The sequence below is a fragment of the Sinocyclocheilus rhinocerous genome, unplaced genomic scaffold (assembly GCF_001515625.1).
Source record: "Sinocyclocheilus rhinocerous isolate Xijiao unplaced genomic scaffold, SAMN03320098_v1.1 scaffold711, whole genome shotgun sequence".
Classification (NCBI taxonomy): domain Eukaryota; kingdom Metazoa; phylum Chordata; class Actinopteri; order Cypriniformes; family Cyprinidae; genus Sinocyclocheilus; species Sinocyclocheilus rhinocerous.
This window is the reverse complement of record NW_015641018.1, coordinates 2,518,173-2,534,049: the sequence shown is the minus strand read 5'-3', so window position 1 is coordinate 2,534,049 and position 15,877 is coordinate 2,518,173. Positions and strand designations below refer to the sequence as shown.

Genomic DNA, 15,877 nt, shown 5'->3' with positions numbered 1-15,877 from the left:
TCAATTCAGCTTGCATCTAGTTTAGCATAACTGCTGATTTATGGCCGCCGCTGCAGTTTATGAACATTTAGCTCAGACAAATGATGTCTGTGTTCCATTTGCACCAGAATGAGATGCACAGTCTGACTTATGAAAATCATACTGTGCATGTTTAATGAGAGAGAGTGTGTGTGTGTGTGCCTGCCTGTGTGTAGTTTTGTAGCCCCCCTCTTTTTATGTTGTGAAGGACAGATCCGCCTCAACTTGATGCTTTTATCATGGACAAAGCCCTGCTGGACTACGAGGTGTCCATTGATGCCGACTGCAAGCTGCTGACAGTTGGAAAACCCTTTGCTATTGAAGGTAAGCAGAATGTACAAATTGAGTTCGAACAGTTTAATTGGACAGATTATGTAGTTTATGCTTTATTTAACACTGAAGGGATAGTTCACCCAAAATTGAACATTCTGTCATCGTTTACTCACCCTCATGTTGTTTTGGACCCAATTGACTTTCATTGTATGGAAATGGCAGCTATGTTGAGATCACATGACCAGACATACAGGTTGCAATGGAGGATAAGAGCTGAAACACACATGGTCGAAATAATGATACAACCAGGGCCTAAAGCTAACATTTCGCAACATGCACCTGCCAGTGGCCGGCGACTCGACAAAATTTACCACCCTTACATATGTTTTACCAGCCATGAAACTGTATATGCATTATTTTATTAAAAATAGGCAGAACAAATTGGGAAAACATCTAATTGCAATTTTTATTATATTTTGTTCGTATTCATATTTATTATTATTATTATTATTAAATCACATTATAAAGATTAATAAAGAATTATCACTAATACTACTCAACTGTAAATTATTTCACAATTGTAATTAATAATAATAATTATAATTAATTGTAATAATTATTATAATTAAAGGGAATAATAATAATAATACTAATAATTATTATTATTATAAAAAAAAATACTTTTATTTTATTTTTATTTTAACTACATTTTTGAATTAATAATTAATAAAAAAGTTACCGGCCAACTGGCGAGTAACACTGTTTCATGTACTCGCCAACACTGAGTTTTACTGGCATTTGGCACTTGAAGAGGGTTCGTTTGAGGCCCTGGATAGAATGGAACAGTAATATGGTATTTATATACCAATATAAAATGTAAAGCATTTAATCTCATTTAGATTAAATAAACAATTGTTTTTCCTATCATTACCGAAAATGCTACTAAAACGGCTTGATCTGAAAAGAGCTGTTTTTGACAGGGTAAAAAAGGTGTTTTTTACACTACCATTGAGAAATTTTAACCAAACTATGTTACAGACTTTTCATTAAGACCCCAAAGAATCATATCAACTTGTGGAAAATGGGCATCCTATGACTCCTTTAAGACAACTTTCTTAAATAGAAAATTAACTGGCATACAGAAACTTAAATGCTACTCACTTTATCTTGGTGGCACCTCTGTTGCGAAAGGAATCACAGAAGACAAATATACCTGCAAATAAAGTATTTCTGGTAATAGAAAATGTAGCTTTTGCATGATGCTACATCCATGATGATAGATATCTGAATGATAGATATAAGGATCGTTTTTATAATGGATAGCAAATGTAATGCGCTACATGCATTACATGATTTTTATATGAAACTATTTATATTTGATCAAACATATGTCAAAGCTAGAGGAAGATCAGTCAGAATACTGTATGATTCTTCCCTGGATGTGGAGAAAACTGCTGTGTTATGTTATTCACTGACCAAAATGACTGTCATTAGAAATCTGGACTGCCATCAGGAGGTAGATACTGTGCTTGAAGGGAATAAAGAGAAGAAAATAGAGACAAATGGGTTAGAAGTATTCAAACTTCACATTTGCATTTTTTAGAATGTATTAACAAATCCACAACTGACAAGGGGAGAAAAAGTAAGAAGTCAACTTGTCAGAGATCTCTCCTGCTGTCATTCATTTTTGTGGGGAAGCCAATTTAAATGCAAACCTGGGCTGTTCTCCTGAGCTGCCTACAGGAAGCACAGATCTTTCCTGAAGGCGGCACTGAAAGCTGTGCTGGAGGAAAGAGAGAGCGCTGGGGAAAATAATTGTGGTCCAGTCTGGAATGTTTTCATTTTTAGGCCAAACCCTGAGCTGGGCGGCAGGGCTAATTGAGCTCATGCCCTGCTCGTGTCGTGTTAATTACCATATGCCTGTTGTCTCATGTCTGTTCATTCCCCCTCAGCACGTATTATACCTCTGTGTCTGTTATGTATGTTTTTTTAATGGATTAATAAGCATGGCCTCATGCATCAGCTGTAATTTAACAGACAGGTCTTGCCCTTCAGTTCTGCCCTTAAATGCTGCAAAATTATTTGTCACACTCACGAAATTGCTCAGCATTTATGACTGCAGAGAGGCACTGAAGATATTTTAACATATCTTAGTTATTTTTTTTGCTGTTTTACTTCTTTTAGATAGTATATTATTGTTATTATTACTACTATAATTATTATTGCTGTGTTCTAAGCAATAACCCTCATTATTTCACTTTTAAATAATGATAAATTAATCTATGAAATGGGTATTTATGAAATAAACTAGTATACTGCGCACCAAACCTAAGTGGTTATATTGGTCCTCTCCATTGTTTGTTTAATTACTCTCATCAATATTAAATGTAGACAAATACAAATCTGTAAAATTAACTAACTAATGTCCCTAGTGAAAAAGAAGTACACTTCAGTATACTTTTAAAAAAGTGTTTATTATGGAAATAATATACTTGAAAAGAATAAAAGTGTGAATGGAATGGAATGTTTTTGGACACTTATTAATTGGATGTTAATTGCAATTACATGAAAATGTATTATAATTTAAATTTGTGTTAAATGCTGTTAGCTGAACTTTTGCTTTTGACCCACATAAGTATGACTTGAGTAGTTCTTTATGTATAATTTCATGATCACTGTTACTAATATATGGTAAAAGTGTATGCCGAATGTACTGACAAGCATTTACGAAAAACTGAAAAATATTTTACTAGTTTGTCATGTATAAGTTTATAATGATGAAGTTGTAATTTAGTACATTTAAAATATATTAACTTTAAACGTAATATCGAATAATAACACACTACAGTTAAAATTATAATTAAGTGCTTATACAAGCACATGTGCTTTTATGTTAGTCATACATAATGATTTAAAATTAACTTTTAAATCTTAAAACTTTCAATTTAACATTTAAAAGTGCACTTTTTAAAAACGTACTCACAGTAAGTGAGTTAAGAAATAAAAGTTTACTCTCTTTAAATACACTTAGGTGGCCTTTTATTTCATTAATCTTATATTATCAGCAAGGACAATTTTTTATATTTAATATTTTGAGCACACTACACGTACACATTCAATGCAACACAGTGCACTTCTTTTTCACAAGAGGTTAATTGCAACACACCATGTAGCTCTGACTATTGTGAAAAAGGCTCAGTCTATAAGATTTAATTACACAATGCAGTGCTATTTCAGCACATGGTTTGTTAATGAGTGCTTAATATATAAGACTGCGTTTTAGGCTGAAATGCAGAGCTACAGTTGTATTAGTGTTTGTGTGTGTAGTGTACATGTTGCAGCTTGGCAGTGATGAAATGCGTAGATGTCAGCATTTGAATATCTGTGATCTGTCAGCCACTTAGGGGCCTGTGGGGCTAGTGAGTGAGTGACAGATTTTCTGCAGAGAGCTGGAGGGAAAAACAGCCCACCGATTGGACCAAGTATTATATTTGCACCTTATAGTTGATCTTCCCTATATTTTGTCCTAGCTATAATTTCTCCATTTCCAGGCCTGACCCTCCACTGGCAATCTGGGCTAAAACAGTAATTGAGGTTCGGTGAAATCAGACTCCTCTGGGCTCGTGCAGGACTCCTGCCCGTGTTAATTATCATATGCCTGTCGTCCAATTTCCTGCATCAGTTGGTCTCCCACATGTGTGCTGATTGAATAAGATTCATGCCTGTCTGGGAACACAGGTCTATGAAATGATATATGAATGATAGGACTCTTAAGCCCCGCCCACATCATAACTCACCTATGAGATGGCCCAGAGTGACACACCCCTCTTGTCACTACATCTACGTCCATTTTTTTTATCGACGTTTCTGAAGTCACATATCCATTCTCTCACACATTTTAAAGAAATAGTTCCCTGAAAATTAAAATTTTAATTTTTTAGTTACCGGAAGAGTTCGAGCGGCCACAATACTACTCCCTACCAACAGAGGGCATCATTGAGCCAAACAGCCAAAACCTTGACCTAAAATCACCGGATTCAGCATTTCAGTCGCACAGGATTAGTTTTTACTACATATGTATGTAAATTAATTGTTACTTCAGATGATATCTGTAATGTTTATGGTTTTTTCGGGCAGGATGAGAGATAAAAAAGATATCATTAAAATGAGTGTGTATACTGACGACCATGGCCGGACTTACCATTGGGCTTGAATGGGCTGCAGCCCAGGGGCCCCGCCTTGTAGGGGGCCCCGCCTTAACCCGTTTACATTTGTTCAGTTTTGTGCCAGTCAGAAATTATTAGCCGCATTTCAACTGCGCACACGGGCCAGCCGGGGCTAACAGCTTCCAGCTTCCAACTACGACATTCGAAGCCATAATCAAACAGCATAAACTGGAATTTATGATTTTTTTTTCACTTAAAAAAATGACACGCGTATTAAATCACGGCTGCGCGGCGCCGAATCGCCGATTAATTTGTGATCACATGGATACTTTAAATGGTTCCATTACGCCTTTAGCCCAAAAGAGCGCACATTTACAAAGATAATGATAAATTCTCACATGTTCACGTCTCACTTCTTTACAGAGGATGATTCTATATTATGTTAATGTTCCACTAAATTAATCTGAAGAGTTTTGAGCGCTTCCATACAAGACTTTCGCTCAGCTGACAGGACTGTCACTTGCCTAATCGGGTCAGTGTTGCATCATCACAAAAGTTTATCATTTGCACGTCTTTTTAAATCGTTTTAAACCATTTGGTATTTGTGCGCTCCAAACTAGTTTCTGGGCGCTCACGGTCACATCCAAAGCGCGCGCACATGAAGCCGCCTTGCAAACACCTCGAGAAAAAGTTATTGTTTTCACTGTTTCTGACTCAAGTAACCTTGCATTTGTAGGTTAGATGAGTTTTAAAAAATTCACACAGAATATCAGATTAAGTCAGTCATTTGAAAACAGCGTGAGTGGTTCAGCTGTACCGCGTCTTCTCGCTCTCACTCTCTCAAAATTGCCTCACATCAGCGCATCTGGTCTGCACTAAGATAGCTGCTGCACGCTGCAATACAAGACTTTCGCTCAGCTGACAGGACTGTCACTTGCCTAATCGGGTCAGTGTTGCATCATCACAAAAGTTTATCATTTGCACGTCTTTTTAAATCGTTTTAAACCATTTGGTATTTGTGCGCTCCAAACTAGTTTCTGGGCGCTCACGGTCACATCCAAAGCGCGCGCACATGAAGCCGCCTTGCAAACACCTCGAGAAAAAGTTATTGTTTTCACTGTTTCTGACTCAAGTAACCTTGCATTTTAATAAATAATGTTACATAAAGACAATTAAACGATCAGTAATGAACAAGTTACTAGCAATAGCACAAGGATACAATTGAAACAAACTGTTTTAACTTTTTCAGGTAGGCTAGCCTAAAACTAACAGTAGCTGCTACTGTTCAGGAACAAAATACTATGATGTATAAAGTCATAGATATAGATTGTATTTATATATTAATCCATATTAAATATGAAAAAGTTATTTAGTCAAGAGCAGATTTGAGCAGAGTGATTTTTTTTCTAGAGTCCTGTTTTTCCGAATATCTGCACGATGGCAAATGTACAATAAACACAGACACAAAATTCTGTTTTGCCCCATCAATGCGTCTCCGAGCAACACAGTGTTTTGTTTCTCAGCATTACACGGACCAGTAAATGGTTCAAACAGGCTATAAGTACAGTCGTTTGCTAAGTTAAATGAATTAGCATTTTAAACAAATCGGTTGATTTAAGGATTCAACTCACTCATTAAGGCAGTCACTTGCTGCCACCTACTGGCGGTTGTAGTTTCATATTTTAAAAAGTAGCTCATTATTTCATTTTTGCAATCATTTAATATTTCTACATTAAAATGTTGTATTTAAACTTAACATAACTTACGCAACATCCATCTATGGATTTTGTTTATAGTGATTTCATTTGATTGTTAATAGCCAACATTATTGTTAATAGCCACTTTTATTCCGATTGAATTTATTAAATTTAAGAATCTGACATAAAAGGACACAGATATGACAATACATTTTCATAATACATCTCTTTGGTTTTTTCTGCTCAGTGTTATTTCAGGGTTTTGCTCTCTCAACTGAGAGATCACATCCTGTTTATTGTATTATAGTGACTATTTAATATTACATCTAAACTTTGACTAGGCTAGACATGTTGCCTATTAATTGTATACAGTATATGAACCTGAAAGCATATTTAAATTTTTGTGTATTTTGTGTTACTCCATAATAATGTTCTAGTTGAGGGCATTTGTAGTATAGGTATGGGGCCCAAACATAACCTCAAGCCCAGGGGCCCCCGGCCCCGTAAGTCCTGCCCTGCTGACGACAGGTAACTGACTGAACACAAAATATATTTCTTCATGCAGGAAATATTAAACATGAACATATATAGTGGCATACAATACAATAGATATACAATACAAGCCTCTGTTACAATATTGGACTATTAACAGCATGAGGGTTGAGTAAATAGAGAGTATTTTCATTTTTGGCTGAACTGGCCCTTTAAGAATGGCGATTCGCTGTTTGTCATGTATTTGTTTCCCTCGTCCCTCCATTATTTCAGCTCAGTGGGCACGTAATGATCGTTTCTTATAAAACACTGAAAGAAATTGTTCGAAACTCTATTAGTGGTTCAGAGACAGGCAGTTTAATGAAGCTGTGTACCACATTCTGTTTGTTCTGGCGGTGTTTTGATGAATTGGACTGACTGAGTGGGTTCCCCCCTTCAGGTTACGGGATCGGACTGCCCCAGAACTCACCCCTCACCTCCAACATATCTGAATTCATCAGCCGTTACAAGTCAGATGGCTACATGGACATGCTGCATGACAAGTGGTACAAGGTGGTGCCGTGCGGAAAGAGAGTCTTCGCAGTTACAGAGGTGAAGTCAAACGAAAAATCAACAGTGGTGTATAGTGCAAGAAATCTTCAGAGGTGGCCCAAAACAGAACTGGATCATTTGGTTTTAACATTAACAAATTAAAATATATTTATTTGCATAATTCCTATATCAGTTCAATCCTTTTTACCGGATTAGAAGCATGTAATGAATTCATGGTTGGCGGTGTCACTTTTGGATCTCATACGTTTGAGCTGTTTGATGGTGTTCTCCATGCCATGGAAATGGAAATGCTGTACGCTTGTGTTGATTTGAATTTTGTGGTTGTACGTTACATTTAGATTTCACCTAAATGTTTACAATTATATTGTTGGGAAATTAAGAGTATTAAGTGATACAGTGAATAAATAAGGCATAGTGTATAAAATATGTTTATTTAACATAACATAACTGTACTTTATCCCACTTACATTGCTTGGAAATGATGATTATTAAGTGATACCGCAAAATTAATAAAAGAAAAATGTTTATTTTATAACTGTACATTATCCTACTTATTAGACAGCTAACTGAATAAATGAATACATGTAAATTAAATATTTAGGTTCAGCTGAATGAAGCAGAAACATGTTCATCAAATAAATAAGGCATAACGTATAAAGAAAAATGCTTACTTTATCTGTAAAAAAAATTTTGTTGGGAAATGAAGATTATTAAGTGATACAGCAAATAAATAATGCATAATTTTATGAAAAATATATATTTTATAACTGTACATTATCCCACTTTTTAGACAGCTAATTATCAAATAAATAAAGAAATGTAAATTAAATATTTATGTTGTCATTGTATGTATGCAATTTTTGTAACACTTCTTTTAGTCAAATCTAAAAAAAAAAAATATATATATATATATATATATATATTTAAAATCTTATTAGGAAATGGACTAAAAATTTAGATGACATCATCTTGCACTCATGGGCGTGTCTAAATTCTATCCAATCAGATGCTCTCTAGAATGAGAATGTCCCTCCCACTAATTCCACCTAGCAAGTAGAAAATCATTCATCACACATGCTGGATAAGAACATCCTGATTAAACCTGCCAGATCCATCAAAAAGTATAAGTTCAAGATGTACTGAACCCAGTAAAGGCATTTATTGTTTGCATAGTCTAATAAAAGAAAATAAACTAGTTGCTACCCAAGGTGATTTTTACCTACTAGCCTGTTACTTAGTTCATCATATTTTGCAAACTGATTAGCTCCTGTAGAGTAAATTACATAGTATCACAGTCACAGAACCGGTCACCATTTACATAACTTATAGGTGATTTAAAACGTTATCATCCAATGTAATGGCAGATAGGCTTTCCAACTAATGTAAATCAATATTTACATAGTATAATAGCACTAAATGTATCTCTTTCACACATGTCCCGCACTGTCCTGCAAAATCATATCTACAACAGAGCAATAAGCAGGTGGTCACCCTAATTTCACGGGGTCCTTCTTAAAGCGCCAACATAAAATCTTTGTGCCAATCAATTAAACCTCCAAATCTCCAGCCTGTCATGTACTACTAAATTACATTTTTCTTTAATTAATTACTCGCTGTTTTATCCAATCAAACAAAGCTCCTGAGATCTCAGCGGTGACACCATCCTGTCATTCTTCATATGAAATTGCCAATAGAGAGCTCAAATGTTTATCATTTCCACAGAGCCCCTTTATATCTGACAGGCTGATATGAGTAAGTGATGTTTGCTTTAGAGGGGCTTCAGCTCTTACACATTGATTTGGCTCAGTACCTTCACTAACTTATCTCATGTCATTATCTCCGGTGCTGACAGAGGTGTGCGTTAGATCTGCTCGAAACCTCAGAAGATTCCAGAGTAAATGACACTTTTGGAGCGTGCTGATTGGCTGACATACAGAACGGCCGAACTATCCCTCTCTCCTACGGCACAGATTTCTCCATGCTTCCGAACACTTTAAGCTTGCAGCAGGGCGTGTTTTTTCCATCTCTTAATTTCGGTTGGAAAATTACCATTGCCTGAGCAGAAAAGATTATTCCTCATTTCCATTTCAAATCTCGGCGCTCTTGTGGCATCAGAGCCTCACAGAAGGACGTGAACATGAGGACGAAGCATTGTGAGCTGGTTAAAACCTACGCAAGATACACTCGGTTTTGAATCGATCCGACAAGTGAACATGTCTGAGACAGAGCTAATAGGATGTGTTATTTCCCAGAATGCCACTTGGCAGTACGCAGCAGCCTTACAAAGATTTGCAGGATTAGATTCATGCTTGTGGATCCGTAAAATACACAGTGACCTGTGTAAGACACCTGACTTCACCTGCTCTCTCAATGGTTTTGAGAACACAAGGTACCCGAAAAAGAGTTGTGCAGCAGTTGAGAAGTTTCTTCGCCAAGATACAGGCCTCATGCCCTGCGGTCTAAACACACAGATGAAAGAGTTAGATGTTTATTCATGTTTTTTTCTTTTTCTTTTCTGGAGTCACTGTTTCTGTTAAGAGATTCTCAGGTCATCATCTGCACCGAACAATAGTAGGGCGTAAAAGAACCGATGAACCGTTTTTTTGAACCGGTTCATTGAAACGAACTGTCCGAAAGAACCGGTTCGCGGAAAAGAACCGGACTTCCCATCACTACCGAACAAATGTGCAAAACTAGTGACTGTTTTCAAAAGGTTTCCACAAACACTCCCCCTTTTTCTATTGGTTCGCAAACATATAGCTCCGCCCCCAACTCACTCTATTGGCTGAGCTACTGTTGCTATGTCAAACTGCTTAGAAAACTCAAACAACAGAGGTTGTTTTGAGCCTCAGAGTCTTTTCAGGTTTACACTTTTCAGGTAAATAAACCTTCAGGTGGTTCACTTAAAGTTGACTCTGCATCTATAGAAATTATTTTTAAAAACCCAGGAATTCATAATGCTATTCATCAAGAATCTATCATGGTTTCTACAAAAATCATTTAGCAGTGCATCTGTTTTCAACATCTATAATAATAGAAATGTGTCTTGAGCAGCAAATCAGCATATTAGAATGATTTCTGAAGGATCATTTGACACTGAAGATGAGTAATAATACTGAAAATTCAGTTTTGCATCACAGGAATAAATTACATTTTACAATATGTTAAAATAGTTATTTTAAATTGTAATAATATTTCTCAATATTACTGTTTTTTTGTTGTTGTTGTTTTTTTTACTGTATTTTGATTAAATAAATGCAGCATAAGAGATCTTGACTTGTCTTTCAAAAACATTTTTAAAAATCTTACCATCATTTTGGGTAGTATATATGCTATTCTACTTCTAAAATTGTTTATCATCCAATATATACACATTTTATTATTTTATTTTTAAATTTTAAAATTGTATTAAATTTTAAGTATATTTTTAAGTACATTTTTACATTTTATTAAGATTTACAGTCTTTTTTCCCCAGGATTATTAACCACACATTTTGATGACTCATCCTGAACCATTTTAGGATTTTCTCCAATTAAATTCTTTCTAAAATGTCCCATCTTTAATGTTGCATGCAACAACAAAAAAAAAGGGGGAAGAGCTCTTTACTGTCTGTCCAAATGTAGGAAATATGTCAACACAAGACATACAACTGTTTCTAACTTAATTAATAATGAAAACACACTTTACTGTACCTTTAACTTTCAACATTTTCTTTACAGTCATCTTTATCATATAATGCAGTGTGAAACACTTCCAAAAACCTACAGATTTATGCTAAAAAAAGCACCAATATTATGTAGAGCTCTTTGATTTGATTGATTTTTTAGAGTAGGTGGTTTAGTTCTAGCTATCTAGAGGTACATACAGATCACCTCTCCCCATCTAATATTGATGTGGCTCCTGCTTCGCTTTTAATAAGATGATTTTTAATGTCAATTAGTTCAAGTTGGTAGGAATCCTTCTCCATCAGAGACACACCAGGAAAGCTATGGGCTTCTCTCAGGCTAATCTAATGTCAGTCAGCAGGATTGTACTGCCCTCCTGTGTACAAACACCACATCGCACTGCTTCGGTCCTTATCACTGCAGTGTCTCATTTCTTCTGTGTTTGTTCTCTCTCGGTCCAGACGCTGCAGATGGGCATTCGTCACTTCTCAGGGCTGTTTCTGTTGCTGTGTGTGGGTGTGACCGGGGCCTTACTCACTCTGGCAGGAGAACATGCCTTCTATCGCCTGGTTCTGCCACACATCCGCCGCAGACAGAAGTTCAAATACTGGCTTCACACCAGTCAGGTGAGCCATGCTTTACTCCTCCATTTGACTTTGTTTCTCCCATTTAACACAATAAGGGATGTTTTGTAGAATGTCCTTTTCATAATGAAAGTGAATGGTGATCACGTCTGTCAGATTTAGACTTTTATGTTCCAAAAAAGCCGTTATATTTTCGTTAACACACACACACACACACACACACACACACACACTTAACCTTATTTTCTTTTTATTTCAGTTTTAGTCATTTTTGTCATTCATCTGAAACTTATTTTAATTAAATAATAAAATAATATATCAGTTAAATTTGTATATTTGGTTTAATAAATAATTATTTGTTTTAATAATTATTTGACAATGATTACATCTCAGGTATTTTGGGTAATAAGTTAAAAAGTACAATCAGGACTTAACCTAGTCTTTATTCAATTTTCAGTAATCCAGCTGATGTACTTCGAGGTTAATCAATAAAATAAAAATAAATAACAACTAAAGAATATTGTTGTTTTTAAATATAAAAACTACCAACATATTTTTTGAAGAATACTAAAAACTAAAAATCATATAAATAATATATTAAGTGAAGAAAAAACCAAAAGTAACACTGAACCCAACACGTTTCAAACGATATGAGGGTAGATCAAATATTAACAGCTGACCAAACTATCTGTTTAAATGTTCATTATTTTTTCTATTGTCTGAGCAGTTTTTCCACCCCCAAAATTTCAGCTGTTGCCAAGTTTATTATTCTATCAGAATGAAAGATTAAGAAAGGCACAGTTCTGTTATTCATGGGGCGAAGCTTTGACTCTGTAAATGAGCTGTGCTTGATCTCACTGGCTCTTTCTCTGAGGGCTTGTGGAGAGATTACTGCCAAGTCGAGTCAGTAATTGCCATCTCTGGAATATTGATTAAATCAAAAGCATGATGTTGATCTCTCTCATTCATCCCTTGATGAGATAAATCCTTTTTTCTTTTCTTTTTTTGCAGAAAATCCACAGAGCACTGAACATGACTTATGAGGATGTGAAACGGCAGCGGGCGAACACAGAGAAAAGGTTTTGACTGTTTTATTAATCTTTTTTTAATTTTAACAGCAGCTTACTTCATTTTGAATGTCAGAAATGCACTTGGGTTTAAATGATGCTTCATTGTTTTTTCTCAGAATGCTGATGTTATTATAGCAAGAAGAGGATCTTGTTATGATAGTTCACCCCCAAAATAAATGAATTATTTTGAATTAATTTTATATTTTTAGTTTTCATTTTAATTTCATTTGAAGTTTGACTAATTTTATGTGCTTTAGTCATTTTATATTAGGTTTTAACAAATTCTATTTAGCTTTATTTTTATTTCAGTTTTAGTAATTTAACTGAAACCTGTTTTAAATAAATCATTTTCAAGGCAACATTGCTACTTTACGTTTTTTATCTAATATTTATATTTTATTTTAATTAGCTTTATTTCAATTAACGAAAATGTTTCTTAATATTATACTATTATAATATTTATTAACATTTTGAATCATTTTTATTTCCATATTGCAAGTTTTTATTTTACTTTAAAGTTTTAGTAATTTTATGTGCTGTCATTTTTATTTGTATTTGTTTTTTAGATTTTGTTTAGCATTTATTTTTATTTCATTTTTAGTCATAGTTACTTATTTATTTTAATTATTTTCCAAGACAACATTTCTACTTTTTTTTTAAATGTTACGTTTTTCATCTAATATTTATATTTGATTTGATTTGATTTCAGCTTTATTTCAATTAATGAAAATGAGTTTTAATAATTAATGATGCTGCTGCTTTTGTTATTACAGCAAGCTGAAGATGTAGTGTAGCCAGGGCCGTCCTTAGGAGGGTGCAACTGGGCCCCGCGCTTGAGGGGGACCCCCCTACCTCGCACCGGGCCCTGCGTCAGCTAAGGACGGCCCTGAGTATAGCTCATTTAAAGGGATAGTTCACCCAAATATAAATACTATTATTTATATTGGGTGATTTATTAATATTTTGAATATATACTCAATTTTCATTAACGTTGTTTAGTTTGAGTAATTTATGTGCTTTTGTCATTTTATTTTATTTTTCTGTTTAGCTTTAGTCATTTTTGTAATTTAACTGAAGCTTTTCTTTCCCTCATGCTATTCCATATTTCCTTGACTTTCTTTCTTCTATGGAAGACATTGTGACTTTTTGATTAATATTTAGGCTGCTCTTTTCACTATAATAAAAGTGGATGGAGACTGGAGCTGTCAAGCTTCAAAAGCACCATTAAAGTACCATAAAAATAGTCTATGTGACTCGAAAAGCTTCAGAAAAGTTCAAATATAGCACTCAAGTCATATGGATGACTTCTTTTACGGTGTTTTTGTCATTTTGGAACTTGAGAGCCCCAGTCCCCATTCACTTCATTACACAGAAAAGGATATTGTACGAAAACTCTATAAATAATGACAGGATTTTCATTTTTGGGTGATCTATCCCTTTAACAAAATCACTTGTCTTGGCTCTGTCTTCCTAGTTGTAACATCCAGAAAGCCCAGCCGCATCCGCCACCTCCACCTGCTCCTCTCGGATCCTTCGCCAGATGGAACAACGAGAGCGCCAATGCGGCGCAGGAGCCCAAAGACAACAAGAGGGTCCATTTCAACTTGGAGACCCTCAACACGCGCTGTCTCTTGCCCCGCGTCATGTCCGAGGGGGGTCAGTCCAGCGCCGCCTCCGCATTGAGCTCCGAAGCTGGGAGTTTACTGGCGAGAGTGTGTGAAAACGGAGGGCCCGTTCAGGGGCCCGCCTCTTCCTCAGTGAGATCCTCGAGCCCCTCCAGAGAGAGCGAGCTGGAGGAGCTCCAGGCCAAGATCGAGGAATTCCGCAGGCATTTGAAAGCTGCTCTGGCTCGTAGGGCGGAGCTTCAGACTACACTGGCCAAAGAACGAGCGGCTGCCGTCATCGCCCCGGCGACCACCGCAGCAGCTCCGCCCACAGTCACAGCCACCATATGCCCCGCCCTCACCAAAGAGCCAGCAGATTTGAAAAGGTGATGCTCACAATGTCTGAAGTGAACACGGTACACATGACAATGGACATGTTTTTCTATCTTTCTCCTCCCCAAAAAATCTCCCTGGACTCTTTTAAAATCATCACGCTAAGCAACATTGATCCTAGGTATGGTTTTGCTAATGATAATGCTAATAGGGCCTCATGTGGCTTATTTTCTAAAGCCCCGCTGTGAAAGCAGGAGCTACCTGGATTTGGACATTTGCGTTTGAAACCGTTGAAAGCAGCAAGTCCATGCTTTCCTCTCATAGCTTTGTTTATTGATGGAGCTTTCCCTCTGCCCGGCTGTTGTTTTCTTGGTGGATATGGATCGGAATAAACCCCTGTTGCACCCGAGGCCTCGTCATGGAGTCAAAGGTAGAACAGAGCACTGACTTTGCTGCTTTGGCAATGATTTTATTGCTCGGTTGTGTCTGATCTCAAAACTGCTACTGTTATTGACCTTTCTTCCCTACATAAAGTCATATGAATGGCCAGGTTGCCTGTTTGAATTAAGTTTGATGTTGAAGAAATAAATGTGATCTTGTCATAAATTGGGAATCTTACTTGAAAACTTTCAGCTCAGAGTTACCTGGACAATACTTTATCTGGATTACTATTATAGTTCAGAAACGCATCAGCTTGAGCACAATCAACATCTAGTTGATGTTTCAGTCATTTAAGTGATGGTTATAGATTATGATATTATTTACATATTAATATACATACATGATATTATATGATGCTGGCAAACTTTTAGGATATTCACTTTAAGCAGATGTTGACATCAATGCTTTCTAGTCATGGTGGAATTTTTCCCCCACAGTAAATTCCCAGTATATTCAACATAAACTCAAAATACCCATCTCATGACTTTTTATATGTGAGATTTTAACATTACACTGCAGTCTTTTAACCTGTGAAGAAGGTGCTTTCCATGAATGGGTTACATGATATATATCTAATATATATTAACATATCACACAAAAGAGGTGAGAGGGTTGCAATTTTGTCCTAAATTCAAAATTAAGTCATAAATATGTGTAATATTAAACTACTGCCCTCTCACCATGCTGTTCTAAAATTTTCTTTTTAAAATTAATTGAATATCATGATGTTAAAAAATAGAATACATTTTAACACTTCTAGCAGTGTACCCTATTAATGGAATGAGCCAGTTTCAGGGGCTAAATAAATTAAAATTTATATATATATATATATATATATATATATATACACACACACACACACTTTAGAATATAGAAAACTTTTAAAATTGTTTTAAGCTCTTTGCTGTAAATTACTGAATAGTTGATTCACTTGCATTAAAGGGTTAGTTCACCCAAAAATGAAAATTAGCCTGTGTTTTA

The 15,877-nt window shown here is 35.7% G+C and overlaps 1 protein-coding gene across 1 annotated transcript in view; it reads left to right on the top strand.

Moving 5' to 3' along the window:
* LOC107753820 (glutamate receptor ionotropic, NMDA 3B-like) overlaps positions 1–14,853 on the top strand; it is a 78,309-nt gene extending 63,456 nt beyond the window's left edge. Inside the window, exons 5-9 of the mRNA XM_016570071.1 lie at positions 227–342; positions 7,086–7,237; positions 11,326–11,490; positions 12,460–12,527; positions 13,993–14,853. Coding sequence (XP_016425557.1) covers positions 227–342; positions 7,086–7,237; positions 11,326–11,490; positions 12,460–12,527; positions 13,993–14,512 — 1,021 coding nt within the window. The 3' untranslated portion in view covers positions 14,513–14,853. The remainder of the gene's footprint in view (positions 1–226; positions 343–7,085; positions 7,238–11,325; positions 11,491–12,459; positions 12,528–13,992) is intronic.
* The last annotated feature ends 1,024 nt before the right edge of the window (positions 14,854–15,877 follow it).